This window comes from Vespa mandarinia, chromosome 6 (assembly GCF_050613455.1).
Source record: "Vespa mandarinia isolate Hongniang chromosome 6, ASM5061345v1, whole genome shotgun sequence".
In the NCBI taxonomy this organism is placed as follows: Eukaryota; Metazoa; Arthropoda; class Insecta; order Hymenoptera; family Vespidae; genus Vespa; species Vespa mandarinia.
The window spans coordinates 8,999,662-9,022,950 of record NC_140815.1 but is presented as its reverse complement, the minus strand read 5'-3'; the positions used below and the strand labels follow the sequence as shown (position 1 = coordinate 9,022,950).

The window sequence follows — 23,289 nt, the reverse complement described above, 5'->3', positions numbered from 1 at the left end:
TATTGAAACGACACATAAAATAATTCGCGACTTTTAATAATCGCGAACGGAGAAAAGAAAGAACGATCGCATTCCTGTTCGTCTCGTATTTTTCATTACCCCCTAATGAAAGAGACGGAAAAGAGAAAGAAGAAAAGAAAGCAAAAACCAAAAAAAGAAAAGAAAAGAAAGGAAAGAAAAAGAAAATAAATGAATAAACAAACAGTAGAAAACTCGTACGAATATATGTAATTTCCACGTTACCCGGCGGCCATTAATTAATGCTGAATGATAAAAAGGATTGAAAAAATTTCATTGGGATTTGCAAACCCTACGAAAAGAATATACTTCGATCGGCCAATTCTATATAATTATTACGATCGCATGGAGAAAATTTAATTGGAATGTCATATTCTATCCGTCGTTCCATCATTTTCATTGCTTTAAATGCGGATTTAACGAATATAAAATAAAATCCCATCTTATATCTCGATATTATTTAAAAATCGATAGAATAACTATATATCGTGCCTTGGAGGATGTCTACGGATCGATAAAAATTGACACGTGGTTCCTTCGTCGCGATTAATCATGCCGCCTACTACCATCGACCAAAGTCATTTTTCGATGATATATGAGATATCCAAACATACATTGCCCAAGAGACCGTTCTCTATCGACCGAATAAAATATGAATAGATCTATTTCCATCGAGCACCACCAACACCGTCCCCTCTGCAACCTTTTTCGTTGCTCTCGAGACAAAGTATTTCGTTAAATTTATATATTTCGCTTGAAACGATACGACATTTCATCTGACGTCGAACTTTCTTGTAACTTCTTTCAGAAACTCGAATTGAATTGCATTCCTTTTATTGAATACCATATATTTGTTTTTAGAATTTTCAATCACGGTGTATCAGAGCTTTGGAAAACATCATACCTTCGATGAATGCGACCCGTTTCCTATCATTTCGTCTACATCGAAGAAACACAGAATTGTATGTATGTACATGTGTGCCAAGGATCGTTAACGTCTTCCTCTTACATTTTTCTATCGAAAATCTTTATCATTCTTCCATCGTACGCATCGAAAAAGAAAGGGAGATAGATAGAGAAAGAGAGAGAGAGAGAGAGAGAGAGAGAGAGAGAGAAAGGGAGGAAGGGAGAGAGAGAGAAATTTGATTTCTAAAGATAATTCTCTAAATAATTTTGCCAATATGAAAACAGTCGTCGTGCATATCAATATTTTTTGTATATCAAATATTTTGCCAAAGATAAAGAAAAAGAAGAAATTAAGAAAATAATTCCCCTCCTACGATGCTTGCAATATGTACAAAATATTTATTCCCATAAATGCTTACGTTTGTACTTAATTACTTACATACTTACTTACTATCTAATTACTCACTTACTTACATAAATATTATTCAAGTGCCAACGTTGTCTGTTGCGCGTGCGCATTATATACATTTATCTCTATGACAGATTCTACGTTATTATGTTAATATTTTCTAGAAAGTAATTTTCACGAAATAAGAAGAGGGGCTAATGTTTCGAGATGTCGCGCAGTACTTTATTCTCGCTCCCGCGACACCGTCTCATTAAATTTTCATTAAATGACAATTTAACGAAAGCATTCCACCATATCAAGAAGGGATTAACGTCCTGTGCGTTAATCTATAAACGCCACTGGCACTCGCGCGTAACATAGTTTTAATAAAGAATTAAAATAAAATAAAATGAAAAAGACAAAAAAACAAAAAAAACAAAACGAGACAAAAAAAATTACAAAATATATGCTCACGAGCTTGATAATGATTAAGCTCTTGGATTATTCATTGTCGATAATGAAAGATTTTATGCCGAACAAGCGGTCGCATGTCAAGAAGGCATGACAATTCGTGACAATTAATACGATAAGATGCACGTCATAATATCGTCATCGAAGATCACGTAGAAACGTGAGCGAGTTATTATCATTTTAAAAAAAGGACAAGAAATTTACAATTAAAAGAGAAAGTAATCGCCGAGGATGATCGTCCTTCTGCGATATTACGTCAAATCGAACATTTTTAAATACATATAATATCGAGACGAACGAAAAATTTATTATACATATTATGTATCTATTACGTATATATACATACATACGTATATATATATATGTATATATATATATATATATATATATATATATATATATATATACACATAACTTCAATTACATTCTCGAGAATTTTACCCTCTTCGTTCACTCGCAACGATTCCAACGATCTGATATTAAATTCGCGAATTTTCATGAATTCTCTTTGTTACGATGCTATTGCCGCTGTTATCGCTATCGCTTTTATTCGTAATTTTTGACTTCTCACTATGTACATAACCTTATGAAAAGGAAAGGAAATTCATCTTCGTCATTTTGCTACGCCGGTTCCTTATCTTAACATTCAGCGTCATACAAAAAAAAAGAAAAGAAAAGAAAAGAAAAGAAAAATAAATAAATAAACAAATAAATAATTACAAAACTAAGAAAGGAACAGGAGCCGAGTCTCTTAATCAGGCTCTTCTATGAATGGTCACTCAGGAATAAAGTTAAAATATAATAACGGTTGCGATATTAAATATTAACATTTAACGAACGACTTTTTGTAAATATTAATATAATATAAATATTAATATAAGTATAGATATACATGCAGATATATATATATATATACATACAAACATATATATATATACATACATGTATATATATATATATATATATATATATATATATATATATATAATATATAAATCATGTACAGGGTAATTTGAAAAAAGCCGTACGATCGGACTTTATATGAATAAAATGTAAGATGTAGAATAGACATATATCGATCCTCGAACGAAACTAAAGATAATTAACGTACACATTTGTGTGGCTGGTAAAAGTAAAAAAAAAAAAGAAAAAAAAGAAAAAAAAGAACGAACACTCGTAACGATTTTATATGAGAAAAAAGTCTCGACGACGGATCATCCTTTTTCCGTGAGACAAACGTCAAATTTTTTCTGTAAACATTTCCTTGAAGATATTTAACGATTGTTTTCGTTATCTGCGATTAAGCTCTTTACAATTGAAAATTATTGTCGCGTAAAACCTTTAATCCATCAAGTCCGGTCGTACAGCTGATCAGAATGACCCCGTACAATTTTACGATCGCCCCAATAAGAGATAACAAGCCTGATAGGAAACGTATGAATGTTAAATAATCATGTATGGAAGAAGTAGAATGGAAGAACGTGTTTGTATATGCGTGCGAGAGAGAATGAGAGAAAGAGAAAGAAAGAAATGTGAGTAAAAAGAAAAAATGATAGAGCGATAGTATGTTATAGAATTTTCTTCCATTATAAACGATTGACCAAATATCGGTAACAAAAGACTACGATGCATGTCGGCGATTGTTACTTATCGGAAGGGAATCAACACCAACTGAAATAATGAAAATAAAAAAAAAAAGAAAAAAAAAGGAGGTAAAAAGAATAAAAAAAAAAAAAAGCAAAAAAAAGAATAAAAAGAAGAAAGAAAGAAAGAAAGAGATCATTCCGAAAGTTTATCACGATTAAAGGGGATATCTACCCCCTTTTGCAATCCGGGATTTAACGATTTTACTCGTAAAAATCATTAATATGTTTACGTGTACACCGTCGCCATAATTCTTCGAGTATACATTTAAAATACGGCTCCGTGTGTGCTGGTGTGCGTACGTGCATATAAGGTACATGCATTCTTGTCCATTTCTACACGTATATCTGTTTCTTCCTCGACGATAGAAGTTATTTTTAAATTTTCAAGATTTAGAGTCACACCGCTCCCACATGCGAGTGTCTGTACGATCGGATGTCAGTAGGAATCTTGAAATATAAATAGACGATTACAGTGGGTATAGTTTTCTTCCTGACATTCCCTTTCCACCCTTTCCACAATTTTATCATCATCATATATTTCATTTGCAAATATTTTATTTACATTATTCTTCGATATTTACTTCTAATTCTAACTAAACACTAAGTTATTTTCATAATGATGATGCGAGGTATGTATACGTAAATATATATATATACACTTATATATATATATATATTGTATATTATATATTATAAAAATGAAAGCTGAAGTTTCTCGAGATACGAATAATGAAGATGAAAAATTCGTCCCTTTCCTTTGTTCCTTGCTGGACGGTCGATCAATAGAAACTTTCAAGAAAGAATCGGGAAATATCAATTCATTATAGTCAAACAATACTCAACTTCGATAAGAGATTAATTATCTTAATGACTAAAAATTTATTAGTTCGTTAAAAAATAGCAGACTATTTTCAAGTTAATTATCGAACAAAGAGTTTTAATAATTGTTAAAGACTTCTATTTATTTAAATTCTTTGATTATTACGAAGCACAGTATTAATAATTTCAGCGATTTGAAAATTTCGCGAACGCCTGTAATATCGTTTCACTATTCTCAGCTGTACGACGTATTGCCTATAGCTAGGATTAAGATCGTCACTAGAATGCGCCACGAAATGCAATCTAATTTCAATTTTTCATTTCAATATTGTATCAAGAAATAAAGAACAAAAGAAATATTTGATTTATTCAACTAGTAAAATAATATAAAAGTCAAAATATAGAATTTCGTACATACGTTGTTTCCAAATTTAATAATTTTAAAGTTAATTTTACAATTATTATGTATTCCAATGTCTTCGTTTGTTCTATTTATTCTTTCAACATATACTTTCACAGAAAAATCAATTACAGCATCGTTGATGAGAATCAAATTTGTTCATCTCTTCTTACTTAATACCTTTTATCGCACTTCTCGGTTACCATATTATCGATCGTCCTATTGTGTTCGTTATAAGAACGTAAATAAGTATAAAAGAGAGACTAAATTTCAAAGCAATTCCATTCGGACTATCGACCAATTTTAATTCTTACTTTCAATGTAATTTTGCAATATATACATATATAAATATACATATATAAATATACATATATAAATATACATATACATAATATATACATGTGTTTGAGTATATTAATTATTAAATATATATATTTTAAAATATTCGCCATGCAACGATAGTTATATATCAAAGAAAAACGTATTGAGGTTAAGTACGAGGCAATCGTATTTTATAATTTTACGTTGCATAATTTTCGTTATATCATTCGGGTAATAATTCGACAAATTCAATATCGTATCAGTGAACCCGACGATATATATAGATATATACATCCCTGAATCGCAAGCGAACTCTGTATATATCTCTATTCGAATCATCGGCACGTTATTTTCTTTCTCTTTCTCTTTCCTTCTCTAACGTTCGCTCTCTCACTCACGCGCATAGTCTCTGTCTCTCTCGGTCGCTCGCTCGTTGCTTATTGGTCATCTTTTGCCTGTGACACAAACACATTCACAAAGGTATCCTAGGATCGGCTATCCACACGAAGTACGACACGCCTGTCGGTGTTGCCGCGTAACCATAGCCTCGTAACCAAAACTCTTCCCCATCACGAAAGGCACCATGCTCTTCGTAATTTTACAAAAAAATTAAGATATAAATAATGTTTGACATGTTGAAAAATAATATAAGTAAATAGAAGAAAATTTATTCTAAAGGGTTAAAGAAAATCAATAAATCTTTTCCGTTAATACACATTTTTCCTAATACGAATGATCGATAAGTTGGAGGCGCTGGATTCGAGACTATGGCTGGGTAGCCAGTGTGCGCATGTCACTTCGCACGGACGATCTCTTTCTGTCGTGGCATCTGGAGGTGAGTGGTTGTCGTGGTTTATACACGGAAAGATAATCCAACGTTTTGCGAGTGTTGAAAATTGCATCGGTCTTCAGGTATGGGATAAAACAACGCGAGAATATATGGATAATTGTGTTGTGTTTTGATTTTTACGAGTCTATGCCGGTGGTAAGAAAATTTCTCGCGAATATCGTCAAGAAGGAAAAGGCGCGTGGCCCCCGGTTTCGTTGTACGTCTTCTTTATCTCTGTCTCTCTTTCTCCATCTTTCTCTCTCTCTCTCTCTCTCTCTCTCTCTCTCGCTCGCTCCTTCGCTATATCTCTACCGGCTTTATTCTTTTCGCTAAACCTCGTGATTGCATGAATCTATGAATTACTTTTCTGTTTTCTTCTTGTTCGAAAAAAAAAAAAGAACAAAAAGAAATTTTCATCGAAAAATAATCCTCGTTGAGAAAGAGTTTGCGAAGACGAGAAAAAGATTTCAGGAGAGAGAGAGAAAGAAAGAAAGAGAAAAAAGAATAGGAGAGAGGTAACGCTAGAAAGAAAGAGCGCGAGCAACGAAACCGGATGCGCCATGACTGGTCCTCTTGTGTCAGAGCCTCTCGAGTGTCGATCGTGAAATAAATCGCGTGCGTGCAATATTTTTTTTTATTTTGTTTATCAGAAGCGTGGAATCATTTTTTTTTCAAAGGGATAGAGGAAAATTTTCGTGTCGTTGTGAATAAAGTATGAAAGTTTTTAAGGCCGAAGGTCGTATATTATAATCTTGTGTAAAAAATTAGAAAATGATTTGAAATTTGTGCTTGCATGTTCTAATCGTACATTTTTAATTAGTTTACTTAACGAAGTGTTACTTTATGAGGAGATAAAAGTAATGGAGGAATAAAAAAATGAACTAATAATATATGCAGACGCGGATATTAAAATTACATATATATATATATATAGGTTATATATGTTATACACGTATATATATATATATCGGGTTTTACATTCCATATTGTCGTCTCGAAATTGTTTTTTTCTTCTTCGTCTCAATCGCAGCCCTTTGTTAGTAGTAAGAATATGCAAGATCACAAATTTCATCCTTATTTGTTACTATTCGCTTAATATTGGAAAAATCTATATTCATATAGACATGTGCCAATATGGCACAACATCGATCCATATTAATCTTCGTCGTTTTGTGTAGGAGTATTAAAAGATCGATATAAATTAATGAGGCGATGCTCTCCATTTTCTTTCTTTTTTTTTTCTTACAATTATTTCGACATTTGATAATTTTAATAGGAAATAATTTTCATAGTATTTCGTTCAAAATAATCTGAATTTGTTAGAGATATCCATCTGGATAGAGACAGATTATTGTAAAATCATTTCGAAGGGGTGTGTATATCCTATATCTTCATATAGGATATACGAAACGAATAAAATTCAATACTTATTTTAATATGGATAGTGCAATAATAACGTTGAAAATATTCTAATCATCCTAATTTCCATGAAAAATATGAATGAATCATAACGTGCAGTCTGTGAATCGACGCGAGAATTGCACCGGCAGCGCTTTGCCTTCTACAAAATGGCTGCCGGTTTCTTTCTCGAATATTCATGCTCGCCACGTGGATTCGAAACAAAGAGGATCTATTTGCAAAATTATTCATATAACGATAGCTTCGCGAATTTTAATCGTTCTTTGATAAATTAAATTAAATTGAGACGAATCGTTGACGTGATATATTAACAAGACGGTATACTTAACCTTCAATTATCATGATTATTGTGAACTACTTGTTATATTTGCTCATAAATATTCACAATCAAAAGATATCTTTAAACGATGTCCAGTTTTTATTTAATGTTGACATAAAGGTGTAAATGTGTATCGATAAAAAAGAAAAAATTTACCAATGTTGTATATCTTTTTGCTTAGATATAATCCAAAGAGTATCACAAAAGAAATTTCATCATGGGTAAAGAGAAGGTTCATATCAACATTGTAGTCATTGGACACGTAGATTCTGGCAAATCTACGACCACTGGACATTTGATCTACAAATGCGGTGGTATCGACAAACGTACCATTGAAAAGTTCGAGAAGGAAGCCCAGGAAGTAAGTTCTTAATTTAAATCTTCGTAATTTAGATCTTGAGTTGCAATTTTTTTTTTACATAGTTGCATTAATGTCACTGCTACTGTTCATTATTATGGCACAGTGATGATATAATCTTGGATTCATTCGCGGTTTCCACCGGAAGACTTTGTCTATTGACGGCCAATACGCGTCTGAGTGTCAAAACATTTAATAGTAACAGTTAGAGATAACACTTGTCCTTAATATATATTATCTTTGGGATTGATTTAATCATATTTCCTTTTTATGTTGTAGATGGGTAAGGGTTCCTTCAAATATGCTTGGGTATTAGACAAATTGAAAGCCGAACGTGAACGTGGTATTACGATTGACATTGCTCTTTGGAAATTTGAAACTTCAAAATACTACGTCACAATTATTGACGCACCTGGACACAGAGATTTCATCAAGAACATGATCACTGGTACCTCGCAAGCTGATTGCGCAGTGCTGATCGTAGCCGCTGGTACAGGAGAATTTGAAGCTGGTATTTCTAAAAATGGACAAACACGTGAACATGCTTTGCTCGCTTTTACTCTTGGTGTAAAGCAGCTTATCGTTGGTGTTAACAAAATGGACTCTACCGAGCCTCCTTATTCCGAGACTCGATTCGAAGAAATCAAGAAGGAGGTCTCTTCGTATATTAAAAAAATTGGTTACAATCCTGCAACTGTTGCATTTGTACCAATCTCTGGTTGGCACGGGGACAACATGTTGGAGGCCTCTAGCAAGATGCCATGGTTCAAGGGATGGGTAGTAGAACGTAAAGAAGGCAAGGCAGAAGGTAAATGCCTTATCGAAGCTCTTGATGCCATCCTTCCACCTACCAGACCTACGGACAAGGCACTCCGTCTTCCACTTCAGGTAATTTTATTGAAAAGGTTATTAAAAAAATGTATAGAGAGAGAGAGAGAGAGAGAGAGAGAGAGAGAGAGAGAGAGAGAGAGAGAGAGAGAGAAATAAAAATGACCATTTGATATGATGATAATATATTAAACTCATTCGCGGTTTCCACCAGAGGACTTTTTTGTCCGTTGATGGCTAGAGATGTCTGATCTTTCTAAGAAATATTATTACAAAACTGAACATCATAGAATAAAGATTATTAAAATAACTTTGATTTTATATTTTTAGGATGTGTACAAGATTGGTGGTATTGGAACGGTACCGGTTGGTCGTGTTGAAACCGGTGTATTGAAACCGGGTATGGTTGTTACATTCGCTCCAGCGGGTCTTACCACTGAAGTTAAATCAGTCGAAATGCATCACGAAGCTTTACCAGAGGCTGTACCTGGTGACAATGTTGGTTTTAACGTAAAGAACGTATCGGTCAAGGAATTGCGTCGTGGTTTCGTCGCTGGAGATTCTAAAAATAATCCACCAAAAGGAGCAGCTGATTTTACTGCTCAGGTATTTCTTTCTTTTTTTTTTTTTTTCTTTCTCCCCCAAGAGATTTCGAGGGAGAGCCATTAAAATATTAAGTTTGCGCGTGAACGAATAAACGAATGAAAATAATACACGTCGTATTTCACAGGTCATCGTACTAAATCATCCAGGACAAATCAGTAACGGTTATACGCCGGTATTGGATTGCCATACCGCTCACATTGCATGCAAGTTCGCCGAGATAAAAGAAAAATGCGATCGTCGTACCGGCAAGACCACCGAAGAAAATCCAAAATCTATAAAATCTGGAGATGCTGCTATTGTGACTCTTGTGCCGAGCAAGCCAATGTGCGTAGAGGCATTCCAGGAGTTCCCTCCGCTTGGACGTTTCGCTGTCCGTGACATGCGTCAAACGGTTGCGGTCGGTGTTATCAAGGGTGTTACTTTCAAGGATACGACGGGTGGAAAAGTCACCAAGGCCGCCGAAAAGGCCCAGAAAAAGAAATAACTAGTTTCCGTATGCATGTATCGCCGGATGGGCTCCGGCCTCTTGTAGCTGAGGTAGTTTGTCCTCTTTCTTCATGCCTTTCGTATAAGAGGAAGTCGTCGTTATGCTCGCCGTCGTCGAAGACATTTCCTATGAAATTGCATTCCGTTTGGAATAACGAGAGCAGGATCAATAATAAAGGGTCGCGACGTTACGGCTTCAACTCGAACGTCCAGATAATAACATCTTTCTCGCGTTTCTTTGGTATTCGTCTCTTTCGTTTGTCGAAGCGTTCGCTTCGTCACTTCTTCCATCGTAAAGAATTTCGTAGGAAAGGTTACGGGGTATAGGGAGAAAAGAAGAAGAACCATTTATTGACTAAAAAACATACTCGCTCCTTTAATTTGTACGATTTACATGAGGTAAGAGGGGTAAACTACGTGAGCTATCTCGCGATAACGATTTCTTTCACGCGAACATCAAAAGAATATCATAATTTAGCTCGGCTTAATTATATTTTCTAATTATTATACGGAATTAATAAATCCTATATCTGCGATATTCGACAAACATATATATTTCATTATTATTCTTTGTCGTCGTTATTGCTGCTAACCGAGGTATCATCGTCATCCTTTTATCCGATATGCTTCCATTCTTTTACTCGGGGAAGTCGATCGAAACTTTGTGTCTCCTTTATTATTAATATCGTTTCTCTCTTTTCCAAACGGTCTTTTCTTCGTTCGTTTTTTTTTTCTCTAATTTTTCCCCCTCCACTTTTCTCATTTCTTTTTTTTTCTTTTTTTTTTCTTTTTTTTTCTTTTTTTTTTTTTTTTTTTTTTTTTGTTGAATAACCGCGCGTATATAAGCACAAAGGTAAAGCTCTCGGATTCGTTCGAAATTACGCGGGGAATATATAATGCAATAGTAGATTTGAATAGATTTCGTTAGGTGTACGGGACCTGTTCTTTAATATTAATATTTTTCGATTATATCAGATTAAGTAAAAGGTCTGATTACTCAAGAAGACATACGTACATACATAAATAACTTTTCTACAAAGGTATACACATATTGCTTTTATCGATGACAATTGTCTTTTTACTCGATCCACACGCGAATTGTGGTATTGTGCAGGAGGGCGATATCTTTGCAGTAACTCGGCACTTTAACCTGTGACTTTGCATAACAGAATTGGTTGAAAACAGTTTTCTGTACATATGAATAACGATAATAATGAGTAGTAAAGGCGAATAAAGAAGCTACGGAATCCAAGTTCTCTTTAAAATTTATTTTTCGTCCCTCCTTTCTCTATTTACTTAAACCCATTGAAATATATTTTATTTTATCCGTATACGTTTAGGTATCTGAAAGAAATAAAATATAATTAATGATAATTGCATTCAAACCTTAGTTTTATTTTCGCATTATATACATGCAATCTATAATTTAGTACGTTTTAAAGATTGCTAATTATTGTGGAGATAGAAGAGCTAAGTATCTATTGTCGGTCAAATTTATATCGAACTTTTACGCGACTAGATGGCGCGCTGAATGACTAATCGATATAAAATTTGACTGCACGAAGATCGATAGTTCGTGCGATATACGATTTGAATTTATTTTTGAACGAGAAAAAAAATTCATTCGCTATCTCTTGAGCACGAAGCATTTGTGAGTTCAACAGCGACAGAAATGAACAAAATATGAACTACAAGCTTATTAACAATGTCTTCATCGATACACCTATCGTATTGATCTATACGATAGCTCGTGTAGATTGTGTATCTCTCTTATAATCGGATTACGTAATAATCGAGTTAGTATATGATATAGAAAGATTTGTATTAAGTAAAAAAATAATAGTTAATAATACATTTAACGAAAACAATCAACAGATATATGCAAATTATTTCTACTTCTTTGAAAAATAGATTACTTGATAAGTATTTGTTAACTGTACAAACTTGACATTTTTTTCTTTTTACATTTATACGTATCTAGTTAAATTTGTGTATATAACTAAAGTTTATTTAAGTAGTCATTGGCTCCTATGTTACTTACAATGGAATGCATAGCGCGTAAAAATATGATATTCGTTAAAACAAATGTAATATCGTCTATCCAGATTCCATCATGTGGAGGTTGCTGCTTGTGAAGATCCCATTGTACTAACGATGACGCATCCAAGTGAATGTCACTGAACATTATGAAAATCGCTTGAATATCAAAGTACCAAAATCGTACTCGATTTTTCTCCCTACTGAAAAAAGTAGATACCCCTATACTCACAGAAGACTTATAAATAATAATTAATAAGAATAATACGAAAGAAAAGTAACTCTGTAATTATCAAAGTTAATAAAAAGCGCGTTTATGTTAATATTACACATACTAAGATCAATCAACAATCCTGAGATAAAAATTGTATAGTATTGGAATTAAATTGAATTAAAATTATTTGAAGTTTTTTTGTGTGTTACGAATTTTTTAACGATTGAGCAAATGTATTATTGCTTAAATGTTACTTTATTATAGTCCGTGTAAAATAATTGAAAAATTATCGATAGTATTAATTTATAAGTTTTCACGTTTGGAAAGAGAGTGAGTGTTGGTTTGCACTCGTCGAAATAGAAAGGAAGACTGATTCAATAACGGTCGAAGTCGATCAGAGGTTTGTTTTTGTTGTTGTTACACGTAGCCACACAAAATATATATATAACTAACTTTTAATTATTTTAAACATTATTAAGAATTTACTATCGTTTAAATATTAGTTGGTTATACTTCGCGCTAAAGATCTAAAATTGTTCAAATAATTCTAAAATAATCAAAAGTATGAATTATTTAAGCTCGACTTCTGTATGAAAGGAAAGAATTTCGATGTTTACTAAGATTGAAATACAAATTAATACTGACTTGTCAAAGTCAATCGTGCGGTCATTTTTTTTGTCATTAACAACTTCATATTTCAAATTTACGCCTATCAAAATATCAAATTAAATTTTATTTTATATTTAGTATATATTACAAGTTATATGATCTTTTGATAAATCTAACATCGTTATAAATATTAATTTATCGTAGTACATGTACATCATATATCGTTTATATAATTATAAAATACTCGATAAAATATTAATCATTTAACCGGACAAATATAAACGTAGAAAATTGACATGTTTACTTGTTGAAATACGAAAGATATCTAACACGAGAACTGTCCAACTTTACATATTTGTTTTATTTATGGTTACTTAACTGAAACGACATATTGTATCATTGTTAATTTAAACATTAATTATTATTATTATTATTATTTATATAATTGAAAATAAATTATATATAATAATTCATAATAAATTATGAATTAAAAAAAAAATTCATATTCCTTAAATATAATAGTAATGCATTCTTCTATAAATCTCCTTCTTTAAAATATAATTTATTAGATTTTTATTGTAATTTCAAGACATTTACTTTCGTATTTGTAAACAAAAGAAACTGCAATTATAGATCCATTTGTGTGTGTGTGTCAAAGATCAAACTGGATATTAAAAAAGTTTACGTGTACGTAAGAGAATATGACGGTAAACTTGTAGAAATTTTCGAAATGAAAACGAAGTGAAGCGGAACAATTAATTAGATCGCTCCTACTAATTATATAAGTTCTTTACGGAGAATTTAATTTTATCGATGTAAAGGTGTACATAGAAAAATTCATTAATTTTCTAAATTGCTTAAGAAACTATAAGCTCCTTCGTATGATTCATAATATTCCATCCTAGTTGTTTATAAGCTAGTTAGAAATTTCTGAATATTTTATTATCGCATACCTACACGCTCTTTGCATTTAAATATTAGTCATGCAAGAACTGTGTTCAACGATCATTCTCAATGCACAGGATATGATTAGGAGGAATATATCAATATTTTTCCTATTTTTCATATTAATATTAATAATAATAACGATAATAAATATTTTTTCATTAAAAAGGAAAATGGAAGAAATTAAATAAAAATTATCAATTTGATTTTATTACATTAAATATCGCTCGACAATGTTGGACATTTCTTTGTACATACGATGTCAAATAAATTCTAAATAATAGATTAAAGGAGAAAAGAGAAACATTGAAATTATTCATTTGATTTTATTATTAAATAATATCGATAAATTGTGTTATTCGTTTCTTTACGCGTATCTAACAGATAACAGATAGTATATTATTGTAAAACCAAATGTAGGTTTTTTCTTTTTTTTTCTTTTTCTTTTTTTTACTCGCGAGAAGTAGTAGAGATAGTTATTTGTTCGGAGGTACGCACATAGCGCAGACTCGAGGGCTCGTTTACTCCTAATTCTAGTTGGCTTTCATTCGTTATTCCACGTTGTTACAGCAACATTCGTAGTCGTGTTCTTCGCTCTTGTTCCATCACTTTGCATCCCTGACCTGTTGCGTGACAGACGAAATTTATGAAATAACAAAAGCATAATTTTGTAAGTAAACGGACGATTGTTAAAAATAAAAGAAATTTTCTTTTTTTTTGCTCTCGTTTTTTCTTTCGTTTTATCATTTAATGCTTATATCATTTTATAAATGAATAACAAGAAAATATGCGCCTATACAAAGTGATTGATAAAAAACACGAAGTTCGCGATTAATATCGTGAAGATAAAAGAGATCATAGCGAGAAGATATAAACGTAGAGCCTATTGTTTTTAATTATTGTTTGTGACTGATGTATGTAGATAGAACTAAAGTTGTACGATAGTACAACGTCTACGGTTGTTATGAACGAATAAAATTAATAATAAAAAGTTTTTTATCAATAAGGGAAAATACGCATGATATTTATTAAATATTTATCGATGTAACAAGCGAATTTATGACCGTTGAAATCGACCGATATCGATTCGTGCTATCGATTGTACATACTTATTACATCGTTGTGGAATTCTTGAGAAGAACATTTGATTTCTATCGTATTTTATATATGTATGTATATGTAATATTTTTTCCCAAATGATTCACAGTTAAGCGATAATTTTGCATATAATTTTGCACTTCTGCACACGTCCTTGTTCCTATAAATGTACATAAATTAAACGATAAAATTATAGTAGAATGTCAACAAGCTAGCTCTATGGCTATGCTAAAGTACTGCATTGCGGAATCGATAGTTCCGATGACGATCAAAGATGAATAATATTTATATCTAAACGATGATCGCGGTGCCGTGTGTCCTTATTGCATCTTCTTCACGGAATGTTATTATTTACCTAACAGATGTTTTCTAGTTTCCTATAATCGTCAAAGGAATATATAATCATATATGTATATAAATCATTAATCACAAAACCATATAATATACGCTTAGAAAGGGTGGATCTCAATTTCACGTATGTGCGTCCTATGACAATGATAGGGTTTACATGTCAATTTAAATACATAGATTAATATCTATATATATATATATTTCTTTTTCCGGGGTTTATATCGGACTTGATCGAACGATAAACTTTAGCATCAATCAAATATCTTATCTTCGAATATTTAGAAATGACATAAAATACATTAATTCTAACTAAAAATAATAAATAAGTAATAGCCTTATAAGGTTACCTGATAATCATTCGATATCGATTAAACGAGTATAAAATATTATATCCTTTTATGGGCTTTACTATCGTTTGCGTACATTGTAGGATTTTCATAAAAAAAAAAAAAGAAGAATATTGCCTATACGTGTGAGAAAATTTGGTAGTAAGTCGATAACATCATTTGTATTAATCGTATCTAGGGTCCTTCGTTACATCGTACTACGATTAAACGTAAAATCGCTATTAAAATTACACGTTTAAATTACGATCGTTATAATATTATTATAACGTTACATTTTAACGATAATCTCCTTCATATCTTTTTATCGATTGTATTGGCGAACGAAATGAAAGAACAATGAAATAATGCTTGAGAAACGCGAGAAGAAAACTCGTGAAAAATGATCGTACGAAAGACGAAGACACGATCGTTACATTTAGTATACTCGATAAATTATATCCTACGTATATCCTGCTTGTTCTCGGTACTTTCGATAAGAAATATTATCATGGGTAAAGAAATATCATCATAGTTATGACGAGACATTGCGAGAGATAAACGCTCGTATATATTTTGACTGATTAAATGCATGCCGCTTTTGTATGGTGATGTTAAAGGATATAACATTTCTTTCAGCATATAAGATCCCCCATAAAAACGGATCCTCATTCGTACGTAGAGGATACTTAATGATATATACGCAATTGTACGATCGCATTGTTACATCTACACACACATACATATATATGTATATATACCTACGAATGTATGGATACTCGTATACCTGTAGATAGGCAGGTAAGAATATACAATACTTACATGAATATACATAAAATATATTATAATCGTTAATAATATACTTCTACGTTGTTTCTTAACAAGGTAATGGTTGGTTTTATACGTTTCTACGTGGAGTCTGATGACACCATGCTAAAAACGAGGAATATCCTTCATGGAAATTCCAGTAGGACGAATTTCAAAATTTGGTCGGTACTGGGAAATCGAAAAAAGGGAAAGACAAACGGTAGAATAAGATCTAATCAAGAAAATACATTTCCATTAAGGACTCGACAATTTCTTCATAACGAGAACGTTAACACGTTACATCCTATAAACATTGACAAGGTAAGACTTGCTTAAAAATCGTTGTTACTTTTTCCCCCTTTATTTCAGATGTTAATTTTTTTTCAGGATTCGGAGGAGAACTTTCATCGGGCGATCAGCCCGATCTTATGGTGGACACAATTCTTCGGCTTGCTCCCGTTATCCGGAATATCTGCGAATTTACCGTCGAGCTTAAAATTCAAGAAAATCTCTTTTCGAACTGCTTACGCCATCATAGTAGCTGCTTCGATATTCGTAATGGCGATACTGTCGATCATTCACATGATAAAGACTCTCAAACCCGAATCTTTCGGTATGCGTGGTAAGGATAATTGATCGGATAATCTTCTATCTCTTTTAACGAATAATACAAAATATATTCTAGATTATTTGTCGAAACGTAAACGTTAGATAGAAGGTAACATTTATGACTTATATAAATATGATTCGTCGATGTATTCAATAGGTGGAATAGCTGCGGCAACAGCCGGGGCAATATTCTATGGAAATGGTTTATGCGGAACGATCATGTACCTTTGGTTATCGCCACGTTGGGTGATCCTTCAAAACGATTGGAAGGCAATGGAACAATTCATAGATAGGTTAATTAAAATATTATTTAACAGCTAACTTATTTCTATTTAACGAATTGTCTCTCTTTGTTGTCTTAATATCATTTTCAGCAACAAATATCAACGACCACGGCTTCGTTGGAAATTCATAATAATAAGTAGCATCATACTTTTTTTCGCTCTCTTCGAACATATCGTAAGCGTAATTAACAACAGTACTGACTTTGAATGGGGAACATCAAATTCAACCTTTGCCAATTTTTTACACATTTACACCGTCAACTCTCATAACTTTATTTTGGAAAATAGTACGTTCATTTATACTTTCTTACTCGGATCAATGAGAGCACCTTTCAATGTTATTAAATTAATCCTGTTCAATGATCGTTTTACAGTCGATTACAACTTCGCCGTTGGTATTTACATATTTATAGTGAGCAAGATAGCGACTTTCGTGTGGAACTTCACAGATTTATTCGTCATGTTGGTATGTTACCGTGAAAAATAAAAACGAATTATAAACAATCTTAACGAACGAAGTTTCAGATTTCCACCGGTCTGGCTGAAAGATATAAGACATTGAACAGGAGATTATTCGATATGGCGGAAAAGCACGCGAACAATGTCGATTGGAGTGAATTTAGAAACGATTACGCCATCCTAAGTTCACTGGTGAAAAAAGTGGACAATGATATATCTCCGATAATACTCCTTTCCTTCGCAAATAATCTCTACTTTATTTGTTTACAATTATTGAATGGAATATCGTAAGTCAACTATGATAACGTAACATACAAGACGCATTATATGAAACTACGAATTAGATTTGGACGTAAGGACGTTTAAAATCTCATTTGCTTTTTCATTCGAAGCGGTCCTGAAGGCGACGATATTTTGAGTAATCTTTACTTCTTTGGTTCTTTTGCCTTCCTCATTCTTCGAACGTGTGCCGTAACTTTATTGACCGCCAGAATAAATGATCAAAGTAAAACGGTACTCCCATTATTGTATAATTGTTCTTCGTCCACCTATAACATCGAGGTATATAATATATATTATTCATCTATATTTAAATCAAAATGTTACATATAAGAAATAATTGAAACACGGAGTTGTCTAAGATTTTCGGACAATTTTTTTATTCGAAGATATATATATATATATTTTTTTTTTCTTTTTTTGATAGACACAAAGATTGCAATATCAGCTTACCACCGACGATATCTCACTGACAGGCTTACGTTTCTTTTCCATCACGAGGAACTTTATGTTAGCGGTAAGTTGTTTTTCTCTTTTTTTTTTTTTTTTTTTTTACTTTTTAATATAGCCAATCCTAAATCGAATCAAACATGACGTATGTATTATGTGTCTTTATTAGTTTTATGAAGAATATTTACGAAGAATTTAATGCTTTAGCTAACTGGAGCGATCGTAACGTACGAGGTCGTGCTTCTTCAGTTCAACGTTGCTATGATAAATTGAATCAACGGTGGAAGCTACCTTCAAACATTGTCTCTCTCTCTCTCTTTCTCTCTATGTTTTTAGATTATTTAATGAAGATATAATACTTTGCAAAAAGGAAAATAAAAGAATATAAAAAAGGCTGATCGAAAGCAAAAATACCCCGATTGAAAATTCTTATACATAAATTGTTTCAACGAATTAAGCACAATTTATATCTAAATAAGAAAAGTGTTAGAAATATTAAAGGATTAATAATAGGATTGTCACCTCGCAAATGTTCGTAATGTTAGACTGGACCGTTTGTTGTATATTATTTATTTGTACCAATACTAGCTCATAAGTGACGATAGTGCCCGCAATCTAAACAAATGTTCAAATAATTTTCAAATTTTTACGCGATTATAAATTTATTGAATATATTTTTGTATGTATAAAAGTCTAATCGTTAGATTACACTTACCGTCAAGACGAGGCCTCTCGTAACAGAGAAAAATTTCATTCCGGTCAGGCTTATATTGTCGGTTGTGACTTGGGTCAAAAATCTCATTACCTGAAAGAAGTTTTCCAAAAAAAGAAGACCAAAAAAAAAAAAAGAAAAAAAAAACTTTTCGAAGGAACAAAGAAAACTAAGAAGATTTGAAAAAAAAATAAGAATATTAGCATACCTCAGTGGAATAGCTGGCACTCGAAACGCTGTAAAGTATCGGTGCCGGCAAACGGGATTCGTCATTAACGGAAGCTGCATATAAGGATACAGCCGTGGTCCTCGTGAGAAGAAATCCAAAGGAAAAACAAAAGTATATCTTCTGTATGTGATTGCGTTGTAAACTTCCCGATAAAAAAGAGAAAGAAAGATATATATATGACAGAAAGGAGAACAAAAAATTACAAAAAATGTATATTTAATTTACTTGAAAGAGAATAGCAACTGAATGCAAATGAAGTATAGATCGGTCGCAAACGAGAGAAAAACGATTGTTGAAATATGAGAATCGACTCGTCTGGTCAAACCAGCCAGATGATTGTAATCGTTTCTAGCCTCGGCCCACCACCAGTCCGGCATTGCCTTTAAAATGTCATAGTATTAATAACTATGAAAAAGAAATTTGTTCCTTGTTAATTACTTGCCTTTCCTCTAACAGAATTAAGACGACTATTCAATTGTTGAAATTGATCTGCCAGAGCCATGCTTACGAGGATCAAGAAAAGATCGACAAAGTTCCATGAGAAGGTGCTTAGCAAGTTAACTATTTCCACTAATATAGCTTTCCATAGACTGTAGGACATTTGCGAGAATACCTATTTCATCGCGGTAAACACAATTATTGCATTTTAAACGAGCTTCGTCTGAAGCGTACGAAAGATATAAAAAGATTATATCTCGTTGAACATGCGAAAGAATGTGCAGATTGTATACTTTACCTGTGTGTATTGTGATTCAAAATATTCTGCGATAACGTCGGAATCACTTCGATATTTTGCACATGCCATTGCATAAAAGGAACCCTTAAGTATAGATAATGAATGTTCGACTGTAATCATTTTGAAAAGAACATTAAAATTATTTTAATCCAAACTTGAACTGAAAACTGCAGTCTAGTTATATGAATATGAATGATTCAAATGTTTCGATAAGAAAAATATACTTACCCAATGCGAGAATCATCACGATGGCGGTAGTTAATTTAAATCTACCGGCAAGACTTATTCGAGAAATTCTCCGATGTCTAAACATGAACTCTCGTTCGACTTTTTCCCACGTTAACGCCAAGCAAGGCCATAATTTGGCGAGTTTTAGGAATAGGAGAGACGCGATGAGAGAGGTGCCATAGAAAACTAAACCAGTTGCTATTGCAACGGTACGTAAGTATTAAGATTATAGAATTTAACAGGATTTTTATTACTTTTTAAATTAAATTACTTACTCATCTTCATGGAATTTATACCCGTAGTGAATTGTAAAGCATTTAATACGGTCATAACAGTTGTGCTTAAAAAGAATACGATGGTGTACAATAATTTTGGACTATACCAGGTGAATCTGAAAGTATATATGTACATAAAGCTCGTAAAATAATTCTACGTTTATCTCATTATGATATTTAATTGATGATTTTTCAACTTGCTTTAAGTAAGATGCATCCGGACTGTTGACACCGGAAACTGGAAGTATCGAAAAGCAATTCGCCAACAAGATGATCGGTCTGATCGACGCGTGAAAACTATCGGTAGCCGGATTAAAATTGTTCACCAAAGATACGTTCGGATCGGATACTGAAAATGATAAGTTTCCGCGAATCCGATCTCTCTCTCTCCCTCTCTCTCTGTTATACTTTCATATTTTTGCAATTCCCGTAGAGAACAAAAATTTATCGACTTACCTTCTGGATTTTCTACATCGGTCTTCAATGTATCGAATCTACTTAATTGTAGATTGCTTTTAGGAGATCTGGAAACATTATTACGCGTCACAAATATTCTCCTAAAACGTTGGCAAATTGTCCATTTTGATTTCGAGTCTCGATTCATATTTTCAATCGATTTACAACACGTTCCTTTCATATCTTAATTGCTATTGTAAAATAACGAACACTTACAAAAACTTAAGACAACGATTTTACCACCGCAATATGAACGGTGTGCGCGGAACAGAATCGCATGGCGAACAGAAGACGGAATTCTCTCCTCGGAGCTTTATTGGGCCAAGAGAAAACAGGTGGTGGGTGTTTTATAAACAATGGAAACTCGATAAACCTCTGTGGCTTCGATTGAGAACTTGAATGGAGACCTTGTGAAACGATTCGTCGTGAGGTAGAAAAAAGATCAGGGTGGAATGCCACCCCCTCTGAAGCAGACGAATCCTATTTATTTCGAAATTTTCAATTTATTTATATCAAAGGAATCTATCTGTATTAAAAGTATAACATAGACACATTTATTTCCATTATTTTCATATCGACTTGTCTAATTAGCATGAACGTTTCATCCATTCCGTCAATAAATACGCGTTAGAGCCAAAGAATGCAGATACATTCATTTTCCGTCTTCATTAAGTTAATTGTCATATTTAATCGTATTAAATTCGATCAATAAATCGGTGTTCGTCGATGTTAATTTTTCCAATAGTATTTTAACGAATATACATATGTACGTGTAAATACGCTATTACATTTAATAGGTGTAGACAGTTTAACGTTAAATAATAATAAAAAGAAATTATAGTAAAGAGAAATATATTTGGACTCACTTGACATGAATCGTGATGGGTCGATGTAATTTTGCATCGGTCCAAAAAGTTGTTCGCATCTTGTTGGCTTATTTTATCTCTTTTTTTAGATTGCACTTCATACCATTGTAATTAATATCATATAATTATTATAATTTTATTGACACTTACATGATCTGAGATGTTCGATGGTAATGTATAAGAGGAATTGGAAAGCGAAAAATTATTTGGAAGGGAAGAAACACGCGCGAACTGCTTACGGCACTCGAAAGGGCCGAAATAATCGTTCTGTTGAAGAACGCGGTAGAATATAGACTAGGAGATTTGCTTGATAGCGCAGAACGTCTATAGAATGTATTGTTTCTATCCAACATACAATCTCGCGATAAGTCGCCTACTATGCATAGAGAAATGACAGATGTTCTCCTCGAATGTATATAAGCATCGCACGACATACAACTTCGTACACTAGCGATATCCAAACTTAATTACAAAACTACGTCTTTATCTTTGACAGGAGGTCTTGTTGTGGAAGAAACCGTGAAAGAAAAATGAGGGGAAAAGTAATCTAACAAACGTACAAGAGTAGAATATGTATTTGTGGTATATTTTTAAATAATTATTCGCGATCATGTATTTGAGTGTGTGTATTTTATCGACATTATCGATCTCTCGCTCTCTCTCTCTCTCTCTCTCTCTCTCTCTCTCTCTCTCTCTCTCACTTATCATTAAATGTCCGAAAAAAAAATAAAATAGAGTCACAATTTACAGTGACTCTTCATTTTCAAATAACGATAACGAGCGAATGTCTTATAAGCTCGTCAAACGACTTATACTGACATAATATAGCAAGTGTATTTATTTTCAGAAATGCTTAATGATCACGTAAGATACGTCATGCGCATATCAAAGTTGGATACATCCATCATCCTCTTGGTGATAGTGCGAATGAACGCTGCTGCGGCTTTCGATCTCGCATTAGGGGTGTCGACGATCCGATAAGAATCCACCCTAACGGCATAACCAGTACTGTGCGCGCATTTATATATCTAGAATATCTATACATATACCGGTTGATGAAAAGAGCAACGCGTAAACGCAAACACCTTACTGACAAGCTGTGCAAACAAAATTTTTCCATCGTCATAGGGTCGCAGCTGCATTGGCTTCCAAGTAAAAGCACGACTCGCTTACACATACATCTCATACATAGTTGCAATACATATGTATTTATGTACTACGTTAACAACACATGCATATTAATGTATATGTAAAAACGCACAAACATATATAGAAATATACGTAAATCTCTTTGTGCGAGCTTGCATCTTGTTCGTTCGCTTAACAATCTATAAACCATCTTTAATGATTACAATCTATCTATATAGTTTTACAAACCTTCGTTATCCTTCTTCTTGTATCCCATAGAAACCGATATAAAGTATGTTGTATCACGGATTTAATGGACCTTTGAAGAAAAACAATATAGGACTTTATTCTTTTTTCTTCCCCCCACCCCACCCCACCCC

At 32.8% G+C, this 23,289-nt stretch overlaps 4 protein-coding genes and 1 long non-coding RNA gene across 12 annotated transcripts in view; 3 read left to right on the top strand and 2 right to left on the bottom strand.

Moving 5' to 3' along the window:
* Positions 1–1,015, top strand: part of LOC118449038 (uncharacterized) — a 57,790-nt gene extending 56,775 nt beyond the window's left edge. For all 4 annotated transcript variants that reach the window (XM_085657785.1, XM_085657786.1, XM_085657784.1 and 1 more), the window contains one exon: positions 880–1,015. The gene's annotated coding sequence lies outside the window, so the exon portion shown is untranslated. The remainder of the gene's footprint in view (positions 1–879) is intronic.
* A 4,649-nt stretch (positions 1,016–5,664) lies between these two features.
* Positions 5,665–11,066, top strand: EF1a-F2 (elongation factor 1-alpha F2). Of its 3 annotated transcripts, none has more exons than XM_035883210.2 (5): positions 5,665–5,804; positions 7,718–7,897; positions 8,174–8,782; positions 9,053–9,328; positions 9,453–11,066. In XM_035883210.2, exons 2-5 carry the CDS (start codon positions 7,754–7,756, stop codon positions 9,810–9,812), a joined length of 1,389 nt encoding a protein of 462 aa, XP_035739103.1. In that variant the 5' UTR covers positions 5,665–5,804; positions 7,718–7,753; the 3' UTR covers positions 9,813–11,066. The 3 variants fall into 3 exon arrangements, with proteins under 3 accessions (XP_035739103.1, XP_035739101.1, XP_035739102.1); XM_035883208.2 differs by having other exon boundaries at positions 5,742–5,881; XM_035883209.2 differs by lacking the exon at positions 5,665–5,804 and adding an exon at positions 6,368–6,510.
* LOC118449068 (uncharacterized) lies at positions 10,413–12,432 on the bottom strand. The gene is made up of 3 exons (XR_004840307.2): positions 12,187–12,432; positions 11,856–12,054; positions 10,413–11,158 (listed from the first exon to the last, which is right to left on the bottom strand). It is a non-coding gene; the product is annotated as an uncharacterized LOC118449068 (long non-coding RNA).
* Positions 12,433–14,114: 1,682 nt separating this feature from the next.
* On the top strand, positions 14,115–19,450 carry LOC118449051 (gustatory receptor for sugar taste 64a). 3 transcript variants are annotated; one of them, XM_035883198.2, is made up of 11 exons: positions 14,115–14,289; positions 16,031–16,192; positions 16,277–16,519; positions 16,586–16,820; positions 16,965–17,100; positions 17,182–17,378; positions 17,466–17,557; positions 17,617–17,837; positions 17,943–18,111; positions 18,257–18,346; positions 18,487–19,450. In XM_035883198.2, exons 2-11 carry the CDS (start codon positions 16,163–16,165, stop codon positions 18,550–18,552), a joined length of 1,479 nt encoding a protein of 492 aa, XP_035739091.2. In that variant the 5' UTR covers positions 14,115–14,289; positions 16,031–16,162; the 3' UTR covers positions 18,553–19,450. The 3 variants fall into 3 exon arrangements, with proteins under 3 accessions (XP_035739091.2, XP_085513692.1, XP_085513691.1); XM_085657566.1 differs by having other exon boundaries at positions 17,611–17,837; XM_085657565.1 differs by having other exon boundaries at positions 17,182–17,557.
* LOC118449052 (gustatory receptor 5a for trehalose) lies at positions 17,585–23,288 on the bottom strand. Its single transcript, XM_085657567.1, has 13 exons — positions 21,932–23,288; positions 21,782–21,848; positions 20,916–20,983; positions 20,661–20,808; positions 20,460–20,575; positions 20,185–20,382; positions 19,957–20,066; positions 19,663–19,833; positions 19,446–19,600; positions 19,200–19,362; positions 18,995–19,084; positions 18,802–18,894; positions 17,585–18,098 (listed from the first exon to the last, which is right to left on the bottom strand). Exons 2-13 carry the CDS (start codon positions 21,838–21,840, stop codon positions 18,051–18,053), a joined length of 1,419 nt encoding a protein of 472 aa, XP_085513693.1. The 5' UTR covers positions 21,841–21,848; positions 21,932–23,288; the 3' UTR covers positions 17,585–18,050.
* Position 23,289: the final 1 nt, after the last annotated feature.

Coding starts and splice junctions, on each gene's coding strand:
- EF1a-F2 (XM_035883210.2), top strand. CDS start 7,754: ATGGGTAAAGAGAAGGTTCATATCAACATTGTAGTCATTGGACACGTA. Junction 7,898..8,173: donor TCGAGAAGGAAGCCCAGGAA/GTAAGTTCTTAA, acceptor TTTATGTTGTAG/ATGGGTAAGGGTTCCTTCAA. Junction 8,783..9,052: donor CACTCCGTCTTCCACTTCAG/GTAATTTTATTG, acceptor TTATATTTTTAG/GATGTGTACAAGATTGGTGG.
- LOC118449051 (XM_085657565.1), top strand. CDS start 16,163: ATGGATACTCGTATACCTGTAGATAGGCAG. Junction 16,520..16,585: donor ATCCTATAAACATTGACAAG/GTAAGACTTGCT, acceptor ATTTTTTTTCAG/GATTCGGAGGAGAACTTTCA. Junction 18,112..18,256: donor CGTCCACCTATAACATCGAG/GTATATAATATA, acceptor TTTTTTTGATAG/ACACAAAGATTGCAATATCA.
- LOC118449052 (XM_085657567.1), bottom strand. CDS start 21,840: ATGCGAACAACTTTTTGGACCGATGCAAAATTACATCGACCCATCACG. Junction 20,809..20,915: donor CGATGTAGAAAATCCAGAAG/GTAAGTCGATAA, acceptor TATCATTTTCAG/TATCCGATCCGAACGTATCT. Junction 20,576..20,660: donor CCGGATGCATCTTACTTAAA/GCAAGTTGAAAA, acceptor ATATACTTTCAG/ATTCACCTGGTATAGTCCAA.